The 19,796-nt window shown below is 32.9% G+C and overlaps 1 protein-coding gene and 2 long non-coding RNA genes across 3 annotated transcripts; 1 reads left to right on the top strand and 2 right to left on the bottom strand.

The window, feature by feature from the left end:
• On the top strand, window positions 5,078-10,828 carry LOC109723969 (pre-rRNA-processing protein ESF2). Its single transcript, XM_020252523.1, has 8 exons — window positions 5,078-5,232; window positions 6,396-6,657; window positions 7,552-7,615; window positions 8,498-8,565; window positions 9,308-9,397; window positions 9,488-9,618; window positions 10,211-10,339; window positions 10,425-10,828. The coding sequence occupies exons 2-8, from the start codon at window positions 6,399-6,401 to the stop codon at window positions 10,440-10,442; spliced, it is 759 nt and encodes a 252-aa protein (XP_020108112.1). The 5' UTR covers window positions 5,078-5,232; window positions 6,396-6,398; the 3' UTR covers window positions 10,443-10,828.
• Window positions 13,714-14,350, bottom strand: LOC109723971. The gene is made up of 3 exons (XR_002219801.1): window positions 14,266-14,350; window positions 14,008-14,126; window positions 13,714-13,863 (listed from the first exon to the last, which is right to left on the bottom strand). It is a non-coding gene; the product is annotated as an uncharacterized LOC109723971 (long non-coding RNA).
• LOC109723970 lies at window positions 14,658-15,147 on the bottom strand. Its single transcript, XR_002219800.1, has 3 exons — window positions 15,088-15,147; window positions 14,833-14,963; window positions 14,658-14,757 (listed from the first exon to the last, which is right to left on the bottom strand). It is a non-coding gene; the product is annotated as an uncharacterized LOC109723970 (long non-coding RNA).

Raw genomic sequence — 19,796 nt, 5'->3', positions numbered from 1 at the left:
ATTAAATATTTTTTGAGTCTAGATGTGAGAGATTTTGTTGAATATAAATTTAAAGTATATATTGCTTTTCAAAAGCTTAAACTTTTAAAAATAAATAAACAATTTTTTGACAACCTTATAAAAAACAAAGATAACATTCAAAACTCCCAAAGATTTTGGCCTAGTTTGATATTATGTTTGCTTTTATTTTTTTTAAATAAAATTTTGTATATCAAAAGATATAAGAGTTGACAGCGGATTGCAAGCAATCATTTCATCCAAAGTGTTTATTTGACAGTAAAAAAAAACAAAAACAAAAAAAAAAAAAAAACAAACAAACAAACAAACAAACAAACGTAAAACGGCTTATTTTCGCTTTTAATATTTTTTTTAATAAATTATCATCTACCACTTTACGGGATGTACTATAACCTAACCAACTATAATAATAACAAAAAAAAAAAAATCTTAAAACATATTAAATTATATAGAATTCGTATTTAAAAGTTAAAAAAATAGAACAACAATAAGCCATGTAGGGGCGAAAGTGATTAGGATAAATAAATTCCCATGAAATGTGACTATGGATATCAAAATTTAGTACTCGACATATATTCGGATTCGAATTCCCATCCAAAGAAAATTTAAAATAAAATGTGGGTGCAAATATGATTTCTTAAAAAAAAAAAAAATCGACCGTATCCAACCGTTTTCACCCCTTAGAGTAGTTTTCTATCGCGTTCTTCGTTTATTTTACTATAAATCTCATATTAATTAAAATTACACTTATATTTGTTAAAATATTAAATTTTATAGAATGAAATATGCGTGTATAGAGTTTAAACACGTTTGAACCTCTAATGACATTGTGTATCGTATTCGTGCTAATTTTAGCTCATATTTGTATATACATATTAATATATATTATTATCCGCATAATATTCGAATAAGTATATCTAACTTATATCTGAATGCGAATCCATTTTAAGTAGATACGGAAAGAAAATTTAGTTTTCGATATTTATCTGCACATGAATTCGCATTATGTATTGTAACGATTCAGCCCACTAGCAATAATAACTCGTTGAGCCCAACCACCGGCCTAAATTGCTTAAGTCCAGTTGTTATTATTAGTGTCTAAGTATTTTATATATCCAATTATTTTTTTATTTCTATCCGGTATGGAATTATTGAGGAATGACGTATATAGATGTAGACGTGGATATAAGGGCTTTTTTGCAAATAGTCCCCTGACAAATTTTATTTGTAAAAATAGCTCCGTCCAAAAATTATTTGCAAAAATGGTCCTGCCCCCACCACGCCAGTACCACGTCAGCGCCACGCGGGCGGGGCGGGATCAGATGTTTAAGTTGAACACGGTGAACCATTCACCTTGTTCAATACAAGATTTTTGTATTGGACACGGTGAATGGTTCACCGTGTCCAATACAAATACCCCAACAATGGCTAAGTTGGAGGTATTTGTATTAGACACGGTGAACCATTCACCGTGTCCAATTATTTATATTGGACACGGTAAATGGTTCACCGTGTCCAATACAAATATTTTGATCTTAGCTATTCACCGTGTCCAATACAAAAACTTTGTATTGAATACGGTGAATACTTCACCGTGTTCAACTTAATCATCTGTCCCAGCCCCGCCCGCGTGGCGCTGACGTGGCGCTTGCGTGGCGGGGCCAGGGCCATTTTTGCAAATAAATTTTTGACAGGGCTAATTTAAAAAAAAAATTTGTAAGAGGGCTATTTGCAAAACAAACCCTGGATATAATTTTGTCAAAAATTTGAGGTACGAGGTCGACATCAGCATACGTGAGAGAGAGGGATCAACTTAATTTGTTTGGTCTTCTTCCCTTGTCATCGTAATTATGAAGGTGTAATGGCAGCCGGGCAGAACCGGTGGATTCATTTATTGCATGGCCTGTCTGTCTGGCAGATGAAGTGATTTTCGGTCGTAAATATGATTGATCGGATATTATCCGATCCAAATTCTTAGATTCGCCCAATCTGAGTCAAATGTTACTCGAATGATATCTAAATTATTAGTTTTAGACAAAAATTAAAGAAAAAATTTTAAATACTCTGGTGATTTCTTACTTTCTCATTTTAGTATTCTGTGGTTTAAAGTATATCAAGTTAGTACTTTGTGGTTTCGCACTTTCTCACTTTACTACCATGTGGTTTAATATTTCGTTAGATTATATACAAAAAACTTCAGATATGCGACCTAGGTTTATCGAATATTCATTTTAGTACCCTTTAGTTTTAACTTTGTCACTAATTTAACGAAAAAAATATTCCGAAATGGATAATAAAAAGAGAAAAATGAAATCAGAGGGTACTAACTTGATACAAAAATGAAACCACAGAGTACTAATTTGATACACTTTAAACAATAAGGTACTAAAGTGAGAAAGTGCGAAACCACAGGTACTAACTTGATACACTTTAAATCATAGGATATTAAAGTGAGAAAGTACGAAACCACGGGGGGTTGAATAGATATGGAGAGTAATTGAATATTTAACGAATGTTTAAATTAAAATTAAAAAATTGGCAATAAATAATTAAGCTTTCTAAAATCCATAAAGAATTAGAAAAATCAACTAAAAATTAAGAGTTTTAAGAAAATGTTATTGAATATGAGCTAAATAAAAATGTTACATATTGAAATTAAATTAAAACCGGTTTTGGTTTCAGATATTTGGTATCTGAATCCGAATTTGAATTCGAAAATATATCTAACTCGATATTCGAATCCAAATCCGAACTCAAATTCGAGTCGAACAGTAAAATCTCAAACACATATTCGGTAAGTTTCAGATACAGAATCAGATTATTAATAACTAAATAAAAGATTTTACATTAAATATTTTGATTGAAAACTATTATATGAAATATCTATAAACTCATGAGAGTGCATTTAATACTGATTCATAGTCTAGAAAATTAAAGAGTAACATTATACTTATAAACAAGTATATATAGATTTATATGATATTTTTCAGATCAACTTCGAATTTGGATTCAGTTCAAAAGATCACAAAAATTATAAATATATCTATAAATATTTAGGTTTTGATATCTTTCCCCATCACCTAGGGGTGTAAGACTGCTGGTAGCCTGCTGGTTTGATCATGCCGTGCCGTGCCGTGCCGTGTCTGACAAACAAAAATCATAATTAATATATCCATAATTATTTGGCTTTGAATCTCTTTTTTCCATCACCTATAGGCGTATTAGGATTCGTTTGGCCTAAATTCGAGAAAAGTAATTTCCACATAATTGATTTTGATTAAAATCTGTAGAGCATTTGACTAAGTTTGTATGAAAAACGATTTTTCTGAAGTAATTTTAGAAAGTTATTTGGCAAAATTTTTTGATGTTTGCATATAATAATTTTTTTACTGAATTTTACTTAAAAATAGTTTAAAATTTGAATTTAAATTTAAAATATATATCTTAAATATTAATTTTAAATTTTAAATTTTAATTTAATATATAAATTTGAAATTTTAAATCTGAAGTTTAAAATTTTAAAATTAAAAATTTTAAATCTAAATTTAAATTTTCAATTTAGATTTAGATTTAAATCTAAATCTTAAGCCCGTAACATTCGGGCCGGCCTGCGGAAGGCCCGACACACCATCATCCGGATTTAAACCCGTGTCCAATCGAACCCACTTCCGGCCCGCTTTAATCCGAGAAAATGAGGGCTCGGACTAGGGGTGAAAACGGATCGGATATTATCCGAAAATATCCATTCGTATTCGTGTTCGATGTTATCCGGATCCGGATAGAAAACATCCACTGGTCGGATATGGATACTGATATGGTTTTAGAGAGTGAAGTTTTTTCGGATATCCGAAAAAATGGATATGGATATGGATATCCGAACTATTATTATTTTTATAGAGTCCGGCTATGGTGCTTGTAAAAGCACCAAGTACTTGGTGCTTGTGAGTTTTTTACCGTTTGATTTATGCCTTTGATCATTTTCACCCGTTAGATTATACTATTCAACCAACCACCCACTCAACCCTAGGGGGCCCACATCATCCTAACCGCATATTTCTTCATCTAAGGGCCAAAAATTTACGAGCATCAATAACTTGATACTTTTAAAAGCATAGGAACTCAATTCTATTTTTATATTCTTTATATTTTTTTATCCACGTGGCTCAATTTCGCATGCTCAGCCCGCCCAAATTCCTTCCCTCTAATTTATTGCCAATGAAGGATGATTAACACATGTTGTAAAAAAAAAAAAAGATGATTTTTTCGTGTTATTTGTTTATTTTATAATGAGTTATATATTAAAATTACATATTTTATAGAGTTAATTTCATACACGTCCTTATAAATATAGTGAATAATAAATATATTCCTACAAAATTCAACTTTCATATGCTGTCTCTATAAAAATCTTAATATTTTCAAATATACCACTATCGTCAGAATTCGTTAGAAAAATTTAGTTAACCATAGGTTAGATACTTAACTCTCATTAGTTTTTGATATATTTACCCCCTTATATTATACTGTTATGATGTTTGGAGGGATATATTTATGATGATAAAATTAAAAATATAAACAGTTCTCTAACAGTAATATGACGTTTGGAGGGATATATTTGTGATGGTAAAATTAAAAATATAAACAGTTCTCTAACGGTAATAAATTAGAGGGACATATTTGAAAATATCAGAACTTTTGTAGAGATAACATATGAAAGTTGAACATTATAGAGATATATTTTTTATTCACTATATTTGCAGGAATCTGTAAGAAATTAATCCTATTTTATATATAAAGAAATATATTTAGGAAACAAGGTAGAAAAATAAATAATATATTTTTTTTGTGTATGTGCATATATATTATAAATATCCAACCCATATTTGAATCCTAAAAAATATCCGGCTATATCCGAATCTATTTTTAGCAGATGTGATAATAAAAATTTGGCACCCGTTATATATTTGTATCCGAATCCGTATTCGAAAAGAAATATATGGATGCGGGTATGGTTTATTCGACAATATCCGATCCGTTTTTCACCCCTAGTGTGGACGCGCCGAAACAGCACAGCAGTATACTCCTCTCCCACTCGCTCGTTCGAGTTTAGCCCTAATTTTTGGGGGCCACCTTTCGCGTTCACCGACGCTTCGAAGCTTAATCCGATCGATCGATCGATCGATCGCTCTCCTCGTCGCCGAGTATCCTCACCTGGTTCGATCTCTGCTCCACTCCATCTCCTTATCGAAGTAGGAATCGTGCGATTTGGTGGTGTGTGTGCAATTTTAGTGTACATGTGTACGTAAGTTTGATTAGGGTTTGTATACAATATTGAGATTTTTATAATTAGAATCGTCATCTCTAATCGCTCTCCACCAGTTTATGGTCGCTTTCTCTCCGGTCCTGCGTTTGCATGCATAAAAATAGCGAATTGGTATTGTCAGAACAGTTATACATAGCGAATTGATATTGTCAGAACAGTTTTTACTATTTTAAGAGCAAAAAAAAGGTCCAAATTATGATTAGATATAATGTATTTTAAGAATTTAAGTGCTGTGGCACGGGGGGTTCTTGCCTAAGATGCTAATGTGTGCTCACCATAAAAATACCTCTCTGCTAGCACACTATAACATAAAATATTTATTTATTTTTGGAACCGATGTATTCTAATTGCTTATTTTATATCTTTATTAGTTTTTGCACTTTATTGAAATAACTATTTGGTAATTTCAAAAAAAAAGAAAGATGTCGAGTCGTGCCACCAGTACAGGGGTCGTATCATGCCGATATCTTGCCAGCACATATGGTGAGAGTAAGACCGGCACAGCCCATACTGATGGGCAGTTAAGACCTTGATATATCTATTCTAGCATTATCGAAACTTGCTTTTCATCTTCATTGAGTGCGAGCAGAATGATGTGGTTGTGTCTTTCAAGAAATAGCGCTAAGAAGTGAAGTCACTTGTAGTTAAGCAAATTCATCCTTTTGTTTATTGTTTTAGGGTTACTTTAACCTAATTTCATGCCACCTTTTGCTTCGACTAGATTAGATATTCCTATAAGCCAATCATCGGATTTAATTGAGGTTTGATATGCCTGACTATTACAGAATTGGCGCGTCTAATCAGTCATGGGAAAATTACCTGATCTCTCCGTGACTTATTATATTAATAGTATCCAATGTCGCGCTTTCAAATATATCTTAACTTCTCCACCGAACTTTATTCACAAACTAACTAGATTTGTGAATGCTAATTCATCAGCTTTCCCATATATCAACACGCCTTCTTTAGCATCTCTTCATTATCTATTTGTATAGTGGTGTTCGAGAAATTTAGTAGATGTGTGTTAATGACCTCCAGAAAATTTCTGTCAAAGTGCATGGCCGAGGCTGTGGAACAAGACAATGATGATACTCATCTAGAAGAACAACATATGGTGGATGATGGGGACAAATGTGGAAAAGGAGAACTTTTGAAGAGGAAAAACAAGAAAAAGCGATCTCGTAAAGATTCAAGTGGTGCAGATAGACGAGGAGTTTGTTATTTGAGCCGAGTTCCCCCACACATGAACCCATCTCACATCCGTCTGATCCTCTCTAAATTTGGAGATATACAGAGAATATATCTTGTTCCCGAAGGTAATCATATCGTTGGCCTTGCCATTTATATTTTCTGACGTGCATTATTAAATTGTTTTTGAGAATAAATGTAGGTCTTATTATCTAATTTATCTTTTAGTTGCTGTCAATTGCAATAAAAGTTCCCCAGAAGCGAAGATATCATTAAAATATAGTTTCTGTTGTGAGAGAAGGAATGTCAATTACTTTGGCTCTATCATTCTACAAAATGATTTTGCAGGACAGATGGAGAGGCATAATGTTTGATTAATTATCTTGCGCATGTCTTACATGATTAATTAATTACCTTGTTCTGTTTACTTGTGGTAGAGGAGGTTTTAATATGCAATGCCAGAAGACAATATGGACTACAAATAATGATATTGTGGAATTGGACTATGAATTATAATTTACTTCAAGGGCTCAATGCATACATAGTTAAAGTGCTATTTAGGTTGAAACTATGAACTATTATTGTACTGCTGGCCTATTATTTCTTGTTGAAATCAAACATAATGAATAGTTGGTACTTTCATATTAGTTATGTTTTGTCTTTCTCTGTTTTTTCACTAGGAACTAGCTTTCGTATTGACACGCAAATTTTCACCCTCACAAACTAGTAGTTTGACTAGTTTCCAACTTTATTTTCTCTTGACATGATAGATAAATTTATGGACTCCTAAGATGCATACAATTAGATGGGGTGGTATCTATACATACAATCAGATGGGGTGACAAAGTTAAATGTTTATCGATTACTTTTGAAATTATTATTAATATCTACTTATCTAGTATGTTGTGTAAAAGTTTGCTTATTGAAATTGCTTCTTCAGTCCCACAGTCAAGTCCGGTTGGTTTTCTAGTAGTGGCTGCTCAAACATTGACTAGACCTGATATGATAAATTCTAATGGCAGATCCCAGTGCTCAAGTACACCGTAAGCAAGCTGGTGGCTTCAGAGGAAAGGAGTTTTCTGAGGGGTAAAATTTGGAAATCCCTGTTGTTTCTCGCTATTTTTATTATTACAAAGCCCATGTTATTTCTCTTTGCTAAAGTGTAACTTCAAATCTTTTGGCAACAGACCTAAGGGACATTCTTTAAATTTAGTCCTGGAGTTCCCAAGTGGAAAATTATTACAAACCACTTTAAGTTGATTTGGGATGATTTAAAGTTGGGCAGGAATGTTGGTTTAGTTGAGACGTTAAAGGGAAACTTCACTTCTTTAGTCTAGGAGAAGCACTGTCAGGTATCATTCAAATACTATGAAGCTTTCGTTTAACTACAATCAAGCTTTATTTGTGGAGGGTTTTGCTTCAAATATGAACCCTGGCTGCTAAAATAGCTTCTCTTCTTGAGATAGGTTTGGCAGAAATATACTGTCTAAGAGTTTTGTCTAGAGCACAATGTTGAAATGGGCTTCGATATTCCAAAGCGCATATTGTATTTTTTTAGTTTGCTTTTTTAATCGGTTTGAAGTTGTCAAGAGGATTTGATAAAGAATATGTTAGACTTCTTCACAGCCTTACTCAAATAGTATTACACGAATTTCCACTTGGACAAACAGTCAATTAAAATTCATTGCATAACAAAGCTAATGTCATGGAAGTGTACATCATTCACAGTTACAAGCGCATTAATCATCTTTATTTTCTAGTGGGTTATTGAAGCATCACATATATTATAACTGAAGTTTTAGGTTTCTCTGCAGACAATGGAGAAGTAAAAAATAGTAATTATCCTTGATGTATCCTAGCTGCTTAGTTCGTTTTGGTGCCTTGTATCTGCTACCTGTTTGAAGAGAATCTATTCTGTTTGTTCTAATAAGCTATTCGTTTGCCCTGTCTGGTATGTAACTATTATAGGTGGGTTGAATTTACGAAAAAAAGTGTTGCCAAAAGAGTTGCAAATTTGCTTAACGGTGAACAAATAGGTAAGCCTTTAAACTGTAGTAGTCATTAAGAGATAGTTGTATCTTTGGGGATGCATTTTCCTGTCATCATTAGTTATTCATATTCAAGCATGCCTGCCTCTTCTAGCAATCTAATGAAACATCGGTTTTTATTATGTTGCATTTTATCTTAATCATGTATTTGAAGAGTTTTATGTACTTATATTATGCCCAGTTAATATACTCTTGAGATGCTGAACGATTTTACTGCACAAAACTTACTCTTGGAACTGTAATCAACATCTCCCTGTTGATAAATATAATAAAGATCTCCCCGTCAATATAGCTTCATATTCTGTCTAGACGTAGCCCCTTCATGATATTACTTAATGCATCCCCTATTTTTGTTGGGCTACTTTTCTATAATTTCCACATGATGTCTACCCTCAGAGAATGTCCATTATCTTCCATCTTTCCTTTTAAGATGTCAAGTTTACGACCCATGACCTACCCAATGAAAGAATTAATAAGAAGTTCAAAAGAATTTCCTTTCATGAGCTATCTCAGTCGTTGCAGTTTGATTCTTAAGCATCCCTTAATTGATGGAAAAGAATGATAGTATTTAGTGAAATGGCTATCTTTTGGGCCGATATAGAAATTAGAGTATTCAACCTTACGGTTACTTCTTCCACCGCATGCTTGCTATCTCAACCTCCCTTATCTATTCCTCTGCAGCATTGTATCTTATGAATCTTACTCCGTGGTTGATTTTGTTTCTTGTTAGGTGGGAGAAAGAGGTCTTCTTTTTACTATGACATTTGGAACATCAAGTATCTTAGTAAATTCAAATGGGATGATCTGATTAGCGAAATAGGTATTGTGAAGCCTCTGGACCACTCAGTGTTTTGCACAGCAATCCTTGCATATTATTTCTGTGTGAGTGACTTGTGAAATCCAAATGCAGCTGAGAGGAACCACATTCGGGAAGAGAAACTAAACTTGGAAATATCTGCTGCAAAGAGGGAGCGTGATTTCTACTTGTCTAAAGTTGAAAAATCAATTGCATTGAAACATATGCAAGAACGCAGAAAGAAGGTTTGTATGCTCTATCCTCTGCTAGATATTGTTGCCTTGTTTTATTCTGTAGTTATTTCCTGATTCATTGCAGAATTATATTTAAAATCTAACATATTGGTACTTCTCAGAAGGCATATCAATTACTCTATTTGTCATCGAGATTTCTTTTTTCTTTTGTTTATTTGCCGTACGAGAAAAAAGAACCAATGTAGTTATCTTTAGACTGATTACATAAGACTGATGTCTGCAAGGAAAAAAGTTGGGGTTATTACAGGAATTAGCAGATCTAGTTAAACAATTAATTCATGCTACTCAAAGATTATCATTCCACTAGCTCATATTTCAATGAAACAGTAAAAGCATCTTTTGGAAACTGCAGCGATGAACACTACTGTGCTGAAATTGATACGGTACCAAAAGAATTTCAATCAAGAGTGCATTGCTAGTGTTTAGTGGAAAAGCCCCGCATCTGCTTTCGTTCATTATTTTCGGATTCAGCGTATCTAAGACAGTTTATTTGATAGCAGTAAATGTCTAGCTTGAAGTTCTCTTTTTTTATTATTTTCCCTTTTGAGCTGAACCCATTTCAAAATTTGGGTGCCTGCTACAGAAGCAGAAAACTGGAGAGGAATCTGATAAAGCTCTGGAACCGAAAGTCATTCGCCAGGTCCCTCAAAACCGTCCTGTTTCAGATAGTGGCAAAAGTAAACCAAAGCTATCAAAAAATATTTTAGCAGGGGTATGCTTCTCTATCAGTACAGTAAATTATGTAAAAGCTCCAGTTATCTTTTGAATCAATTTGAATTTGCTCCATTCCTCTGCAGGTATTCAGCAGTTCCTGATAACATTTTCTAGTAATTTCGAAAACATACTAGAGTAATCAATTTTGAGGAGGATAACATCCTGGTTTCTGAGGTAAGCATTTCCAAGTAGCTTCAAATTGCTCTTGAAAATTTTCTAGATTTTGATTTGTTTTTATGTTGGTTATGAATGATCTGCTTTAGAAGCTGCTACATCAAGATTATAAGTGCTTTTGTTTCTCGTTCTGTTAAGCGATTTGCGCAGCTTACTTGTTGGATCTACACTGTTCTTAGAAACCATTAAGTGAGTAAATTATTGTAACAAAGGCCAATGCTTAAGTTAATGCTCTTATCTGCTTTGAGTTTTGTACCTCAGATATGTACTAATGTAATTTTACTGTACATGTTACTAATTAAATTTTCTTCCACTTTTGCATCTTCAAAATGACAATCTTTGTTGTTCGGATGGAATAATTCAGTGTTTGAGGGTTTGAGGATAATTATTTTCTGGAGAGGGGGAAAAAGAAAAGGGCTTGAGTAGAGTTTAAGTACACTGAATTAAAGGCAAAGTATAGCTGGGATGCTTATAGAAACACAGAGGCCTTCATGCTCCCAAGCTCTTTTAGATGACGGGACTTGAATTGACAGTTGATTTTGTCAGAAATCAACTTGATTTATAGTATTTGAAGGGTCTAGAAGGTAAATTTTATGATTTTTAATATTATTTATCTAGCGAGCAAGAGGGTTTAAACCAGCCTTTGAAAAGGCGCGTGCCTCAGCGCCTCTGGCCAGCTGAGGTGCAGTGCCCTCTCTGAGACGCGCGCGCTTAGGCTTTGAGGGACACGCCCCTTAAACACGTATGTTTGAATTTAATGAGTTTAAGATTTGGATTTTTTGGGTCGTGAGTTTTTTAACTATATGTTCTAATATGTCAAGGGATTGAAAAAAAAGAATCTCTAATTTGAATCCTTTTTCTTTTTTTTTTTTTCCGTTTCTCTTGTTCCTTCGCTTTTAAGTTCGAAGTTGAAACTTTTTTTTTATATTTTTAGTTTCAGAATATTTATGCCTGTGATTATTTTTTTTGTGATTATTTTTTTTATATTTGACTATTTTGAAATTTTTTATATAAAATATCAATTTAAATTTAGACTTATTAAGAATTTTGTTTTTATTGGAATTGCAACTCACCACCTTCTTGAGGCAAGCACCTGCATGTGCGCGCCCCGTGCCTTGGCTCTAGAAGGCTTTTGCATATATCAGCATTTCTTGCCTTTTCAAAAAATTAATTTGAACTTAACAGCTAAAAATAAAAATATCAACATTGATCTTGGCTTAAATAGTATACATATATTTTTTTTTATCAAACTTTTATTTGGTTTTTGCATCGTTAAATTTGCAAACTTCTTTCATTGGTCATTATTACAATTGTTAATTTTGTACCTATTTGGTAGCTAAGTATGTAATATCTAAAAATAGTAAAATTTATTTTTTAAATATTGTAAATATTTTATATTAAGTTTAATGTAACCGATTGATGATTTAGAAGCCTTGCAGTGGAAAACCTCTCCTGATTGGTTCCCAAAAAAACTTAATTGTTTTTGAAATGTTTTTTTTTTTTTTTCAAATTTCATGAAGGATTAGTGTTTTAGTTTGCTGAATATTTTTTAGAAAAAAATTCTAGTTGTCAATAAAATCTGAAAAAATGAATACTTTCTAAAATAGTTTGTTTCTTTTAGAACCAAACCGAAAAACTGAAAAAAAAAAATACTTAAAAATACTTTTCTTTCTCTCTCCTGTCTCCCCCTCCCCAACTCCATCCCCAGTCTCTCTCTCTCTACTTATCTATACCTTAACATTATTTCTCCTAATTTTACCACGTGGCAGTCTATCTTTCACCCTCACTTGTCCCTCTTTTGAACCAAATGGCTAAGCGGTCTCTTCGGTTTTCCTTCTCTGTAACGTCTACCTCTTCGCATTCCCGTCTTATTAATTTTATTTTATAACGTATGTCTTTTCGACTTCCCATCTCATAATTTCTTCTTTGTAACGTCGCTATTTCAACTTTCCTTTCATTAGTTTCTATTTTCTAAGAATCGTTGCCCGAGAAGCCTGTGGGCACGGCAAATGGCGTTCTCGACAACAACCTCGCCTACTACATCCGCTCCTCTCGAGCCCGCAAGCGCACCGCCCTCGCTCTCACCGTTAACGTCGAGTGAGTCGAACTCTAACCCTAGCCTCGAACCTTTCTTCCTCGATGTCGACCACTTATATTTGTAATGTATAGGACTTGCCGAAAAAGGGTTGAAGGCGCTATGATATTTCACGAAAGTATCGGTGTTAGTAGAGAATGCCCTAAATGAGAATACAAAGGGGTCCGATTTCTATGTAACATATTTTTTTCTTCTATAATTTTTTTTATCTTTCGTTATTTTTTATTAAATTATTATTTTATTCTAAAAATTTTAAAGTATTTTTTATATTATTAAATTTAATCAAATGTGATTATATCCACCGCATCGCGCGGGTTCCTACACTAGTTATTAAAGATATAGCATGGGGATAGAGAGTGTGCGTGTGCGCGGTAGGGAGAGAGAGTGGAGAGGGGTAGAGAGAGAGAGAGAATGGGGGTTCTGGGGTGGGGGAGAGAGAGATAGAAAGAGAAGGGTGGAGGAGTTAGGGAGTGAGAGGAGAGAGGAAAAAATTTTCTTTCAAAAAAAATTGTTCTCTTTCTCCTAATTAACACATATTTATTACTAAATTATGCTTTATTTCTTTAATTTAACAAAATGAGCTTAGATTGAAAATTCTTTTCTGAATTTTTTTTTTTCAAAATAAGGCTAGGTTGAAATTTTTTTTTTTTTTCCAAAGAGACTAGACATGGAATTGAATCCTAGGCTGGCTAGTCAGCATTTATGCTAACTATGCTTACAGTTGCATGATATATAAAATTAAAATTCTAATTTAAATTTTAAATGTAAATTTGATTTTTTTTTTTATTGGAAATGCTGACTAGATAAATACCATTCGTGCGCTTGCAGGTCCGAGAATTCCAGTCCAGCATGACAGACCTGCACGCCTCCAAGATATTGCTCTGATGATTCTAATAAACTATTCAAAAAACGCTTCCCACACAAAGTATTAATTACAGTGGTGATACCCAATAAGCTTTGCAGTCTAAATTAGATAAGCAACGGGTACCATATAATGAGATTAGAAGAATCAAACGTAATCCTACCTAACTTCAACAGTTTTCAAAAATCAAATATCCAAGCAAACTTGAAATGGGCGTGCAAAGTTATTAAATAACATAAACCAAAGTATTCTTAAATAAAAAAACATTATACTAAAAGATAAAAACGTTCACAAAATAAAACCAAAAAAATAATTTTCTCCACATAATGATATCTTTATTTATCCCTGTCGTCTTCTTTTTTGTATTCGACGAGCCATCGGAACCGGCCACCTAAAAAATCAAAAAACATATAAAATGCAGAATAAGTATAAATTATTATTTTCATATAATTTTATTTTTATACTTTGAACAAAAAATATTTTTTTATTTAAATATTCAAAAACATATATACTTATGGGTAGAAAAAAACTTTACCGGTTCACTCGCGGAGCCACATCGACCAGAATAGAAACACTCAAATAAGCACCATCATATGGTCTTATCACATCAAGCTCTACTTTTTGTCCAATCTTATGATAAATTCTTTTGAATAACTAGGACAAAAATTAAAAAAGCATAAACCAACAAAAAAAAGAAAAAGATATTTAGGCAAGTTTGAAAAAAATTTAAGCATTACACATAAATGAAAATAGAGATAGCAGATTAGTAACAACAACAGCAAATATGCCTCACCTCCAAAACACTCTTGACTTTTTTTCCTTCACATTGAACTATTACATCGTTAGGAATAATTCCAGCAATACAAGCAGGGGAACCACGTTCAACCTACAAATAATTTACTGTACGATATTTACCGAGTTGTATAAATAGGAGAAGCTAAATGTTACCGAGTTGAGTAAAAACATTTTGTCTGAACATTAAGATGAGAACAAAGTTCAACCCTAATTTAGTAAAAATATTTTGTAGAGTAAAAACATCTTAATTAACAAGTATTTTAATGTTGGAAAGCTTGTCTTAATTTTTTATTTTCACTTCCAAAATAATTTAAAATTGCACAAATTTTAGCAAGTTCTAAAAATCAACAATTCATCAAAAATAAATACCTTCTCAACAATAACGCCTCTTGAAATGTTAGGAAATTTTCGGACAATATGTTCCAATACATCCACTTGCCCAGAATATAAATTTGTTATATCCATTCCTAACCACGGCCGACAGCATTCCCTAAGCAAGCTTTCGTTAAAGTTCCCACAAAGAGCAAATTTATAAAATTACACTATAAAAGGATTTGGAAAATACCCATATTTTTTAAAATGTGTCCACCATATGGAGGCCACATTAATAGGCAAAAATGGAGTACATAGACGACCAATAAAGTTAATTCCTATAACCTCCCCGTCCAGATTAACAAGCGGTCCCCCAATTCCAGACTACAACAAAAAAAAAAAAAAAAATTAATTTTATTATATAATTATCACATCTTAACCAACTAATATGAATACCTATGTGACTATGCACATATATGTGCAAACAAAAGAAGATAGAAGTAATCACCTTAGTAATTTTGCAATTCGCTCTAAAAAGCTCCTTGCAATCTAGTCGACAACAATCAGCACTAAAGAAGAAGAAAAAAAAAACTCAATCGTTAATTGAAAAAGAAAAATAATAATATAGAACCATACAAAATCTGAAGCTTAGTTTTAAACATCACAATTAATTTAGCTCTAAACACGTCTTTGAATTGCATACACATAATTATTATATCCTAACTTTTATACTAAATATTCAAAATAAATAAATAAATGTTTAAAATTTATAATCAAATATTATTGTATTTCACCTAAATAAGGCGGGAGCGACCATAAGTTCTTGCTGCTTCTCATGATGCCGTCCAACGGCTACGACCTTATCCCCGGGAACAAGCCAAAATTTTTTAGAATGTCGACGAAGAATCGGTCCCTTAGCTTCCCTGGAATCACATGCGGTCGGACAGATCGATATTGAATCGTCCACTTTTTTTAATACTGCAGTTTTAAGTGCAACTTCTGAACGAATCCGTACAGTCGCCATATTAAAATAGGGGTCGTATCCGAGAACTTCCGCTTTGTACGATTTCCCATCCCACAAGTATACAATTACCTTAAAAAAAAAAGATTTAAGGATAAATAAGCATCTACACAGATATATTTGAAACAACACATGCATATGTAAGTAATGAAGAAAAAATTAAAAATTACAAATAACACTAAAATTTCATATTATCCACCTGCATATTTTCTACTATCTTATCCTCAACATCGGATCTCAGTAAACTAGCTGTCGTCAATATGGTCACATCAAAGAGGCCATTACTGCCGCTGTTGCATTCTATGATTGTCCCGGAAGCACAGAAAATTATTTCTTCATCTAAAAAAATTTTTAAAAATTTATTAGTCAAGTAGAAAATAGCGTTAGCTAGGAGGCAAAACAACACAAAATAGATGCAAAATATAACTAATACAAAAATAAAAAAATAAAAAAAATATACTAAAAATAAATAAATAATAAATAGTATAAAAATTTACCGATGGATGATACAAGACTAACCACCGTTTCAGATGATCTCAGAGCAGCTCTTTTGGAATAAATATCCAAGTCAGCGTTCGTGTCGTATATAACAAACGAATTTTTGAACGTATTTTTCGTGATGAGAAAGGAGGAACGCTCTGTAAATAAATAAATGAATATAACTACTAAATGAACAGCAAAATAATTTAGTCCAAAATAAAATAGAGATAAATCTAGTTTAGTTTAGAAATCACGCCTAAATCAATTTCGTGTCTCCAGGGGCTCAGACCCCTCATTCTATCTTCCGACGACGTGCGCTTATCAATGTTCATAGTGCCTACAGAATAATATTTAGAAAATAAATAAGAACTTAATAATAAAGCATCCAAAACGAAAAAGAAAAAAAAAAAAAAAGCCACAGGAAAGCTCATAATAACACCAAGTACTGCTGCAGCGAGAGGAGGGCGCGAGAGAGAAGACAGTCTGGAATTTTCAACACCGGCTGCTAGGGTTTCTCGAAAGGACTATCTGGGCAGAAAGTAGGGATGTCAATGGGTATGGATACCCGAAATTTTATCCGAACCCGAACCCGAACCCGAATGAAACGGATATATCCGATGGATATGGATATGGATTCGGATATGGATATCAAAAATAGAAACCTGACGGATATGGATTCGGATATGGATTTTGATTGTATCCGACCCGAACCCGAACCCGACCCGAACCCGAATTTATTTTGTATTATATATAACCCGAAACAATTATTTCTTTTTTCAATATTTCAAAATATAATTGTTTTGGGTTTAAATTTTTGGGTTACGGGTTTGGGTTTGGGTTTCGGATTTTTGTCTGTTTCTGGTTTGTATAATGGATTTTTAAATTCGGGTTCGGGTTCGGGTTCGGGTTCGGGTCTCGGGTTTGGAGTCGGGTTCGGGTTCGGGTTTTTACAAACCCGCCCCGAATCCGACCCGTTGACATCTCTAGCAGAAAGTCCTACAATTTAGTGCTTTAAATACACCTTGTTATCGACTCAGACTCAGACTAGGACTCTGATTCCAACTCTGACTCCGACTCTGGTTCGATTTGTTAAATATAGAAAAATACAATATATAACTATAATCCTACAATGTAAATTTTAAATTTTAAATTATTTAAAAATTTATAGAAATGTGGGAGAGATCGAGACAGTGCAGCGGAATCGTTTGTCTCAATAGTTAGTATATCATAATTTCAAAATACATGCACATACAACAGTGTAATTAAAACACGTACATAATAAGTCTGAAACAATATAGTGACAAGATAAGTATCAAGTATTTCAAATTTTGGCCTTTTGCTTTAACTTTTGACGATCGGGTATTTTATCGGGTCCAGGTTCGGGTCCGCCTAAATTTGCCATCCAATTCAGTGTTAAGATTTGAGCAGAAAATCTTTAGATTATAATAGACCTCTAAGATTCAAGCATAGAGTGAATCACACGGCTCATTAAACTGTCTCAACGAAGTTTCATAAATATAATAATTTTCTATAATGCATCTATATGTGCAAATCCCAAGCGAAGCCTTAATGGGTCCTGTTGGATTTATCTTAAATTATTCTACCGAATGGCCCAACCAAACCCGACCCAATAAAGTTCCAGTGCGGAAAACCAACCTTAACAAACAAAAAAAAATTGTATTGATGGATCATCCGAAAATTCAACCCAAAATTCGAATCCATTTTACTCGCAATAACTTGTTTTTATTTCTGGTTAACACAATGGTGTGTAATTTCATATCGATTCTGTTTCAACAATGTGATAGTTTAATCTTAAATCAAATCCGACTCGATCCAACCCAAGTGAAGCCCAAAAACTATTGGGCCTGAGAACTATTGAAGCCAACTCTGAACCGTATCTGAACCCGCATCCAAAGACGGGTGATTGATCCACAACCGATGCCGGGTCGGACCGGGTCGGGTTTCGGGTATGACGTAACAACTGTTTGGGTTTATTTATTTATTTATTTATTTATTTATTTATTTGTATAGATACTCCATTTCATCTGCTATAGATATACATATTTTGAGTTTGAGATTTATGGGTGTTTTCATTTACTGCAGTTTTTTTTTTATAAATTTTATGATGATTACATTCGAGAGAAGAGGGAAAGTTAGTTTGAGTGAAAAACAAAGAAAATAAAGAAAAAGAAAAACCTTAAAGATTTTGAATTGAATATAGTCGCAATTTTAGCAATTTTAGGAACAAAAATTTGGCGGAAAAAGTTCAGGCTATTTTATCCACCGCTTATCATATGAACAATACGAATTTCAAAGCTGTGTAAACGATGGATGGAACAGTCTCACGTTGGAGATCATTCCCATAATTTTCTTTTCTTTTTTTTGTTTTGTTTTGGTTCACAAAAATGTGTTACAAAGAACACATATTTGTAAAACTTTTTACTATTGAAAATAATCAAAATTCATAATTCATCCTTTTTACTATTTTAAAGTTGTTAAAAATCAAATTTCATAATTTTCTAGTACTATTACGAGTGTTTAGTTTCTTGGAAAAAAATTTTAGCAAATAATTTTCAGGCTGAAAAAATATTTTTATTCTTTGGCATAAAAAAAAAAATTTACGATTTTTCAACAAACTGAAAACCTTTGACTTGATCTCACCAGATTGGAGTGATAAGCCGGTGCCAAAGATAAGAAAAAAAAATAATCTATCCTAAATCCGCACATATTTGCTAAGAAATGAAGGGGGAGGCGGGACTCGAGATCCTTTTCTTCACTTGATTTGTTTTGTTCTGCCAAAAAAACTACCCGTCCTGATCCATTCCGCCCCATATGCATCCCTACTCTTTAACTATGCATCAAAGTTGAATTATACTTGCGTTTGGTTAGAGGATAGAGATAGGAATAAGCCCTTATCCCTCCCTTTATATCCAAACGCTAATATTTTATCCGAGAATAGTAGTTCTCGATTATTCCCACCAACACCTCCATTTTCTGTATAAAACTGTCTAAAATTGTTCTTATCCTCGGAAACAACCCAATTTTCATCCAAACACTATTTTTCTTATCCCCATACTTGTACCTATCCCTGTAATAGCTAATTCTTGTTTATACCCGAACCAAACGGTACAATTCCTCTATTGAAAAGTAAAACTGCTGCTCTAAATTTACACATCTAATACTATTTTTTAATAAAATTCTCAACTTATTTGAAACGTACATATAGCCGTTAAATATTTAACATCAAACTTCGAGATCGCTTGATGCATTCGATAAAAAGGAACATAAAATTTGTTTTATAGTAATTTTTTCGGTGTTCATGAGCATTTTCGAACTATATGAATCATCAATTCAAATACTCTAATTATTACTTTTAAAAATAAAAAAAATGTCAATCTAAGTCGACACTAACTCTAAAATAAGAGGGGGCAATCGAGCCGCTGTTCACGAGTCAGCTCATATTTGGCTTGAAATGAGTTTGAAATCAAATCGCTTGCTTAGTAAACGAGTCGAACACAAGTTGAAATTTTCAACTTGTTTGATAAACAAGCCGAACACGAGCTGAATTCATGTTTGTGCAGATAACAGTTGGAATACATATATTTTATATTTATATAATTTATATATTTTATAATTAAATATATAAATAAATAATTACATATATAAATACAGATTTTTATTATTTAATTTTTAGTCCCACCTAAATATCAAGTCCA

The sequence above is a fragment of the Ananas comosus genome, linkage group 18 (genome assembly GCF_001540865.1).
Source record: "Ananas comosus cultivar F153 linkage group 18, ASM154086v1, whole genome shotgun sequence".
Lineage (NCBI taxonomy): Eukaryota > Viridiplantae > Streptophyta > Magnoliopsida > Poales > Bromeliaceae > Ananas > Ananas comosus.
The sequence above is the reverse complement of the archived record's forward strand: the minus strand, read 5'-3'. Positions and strand labels throughout refer to the sequence as shown.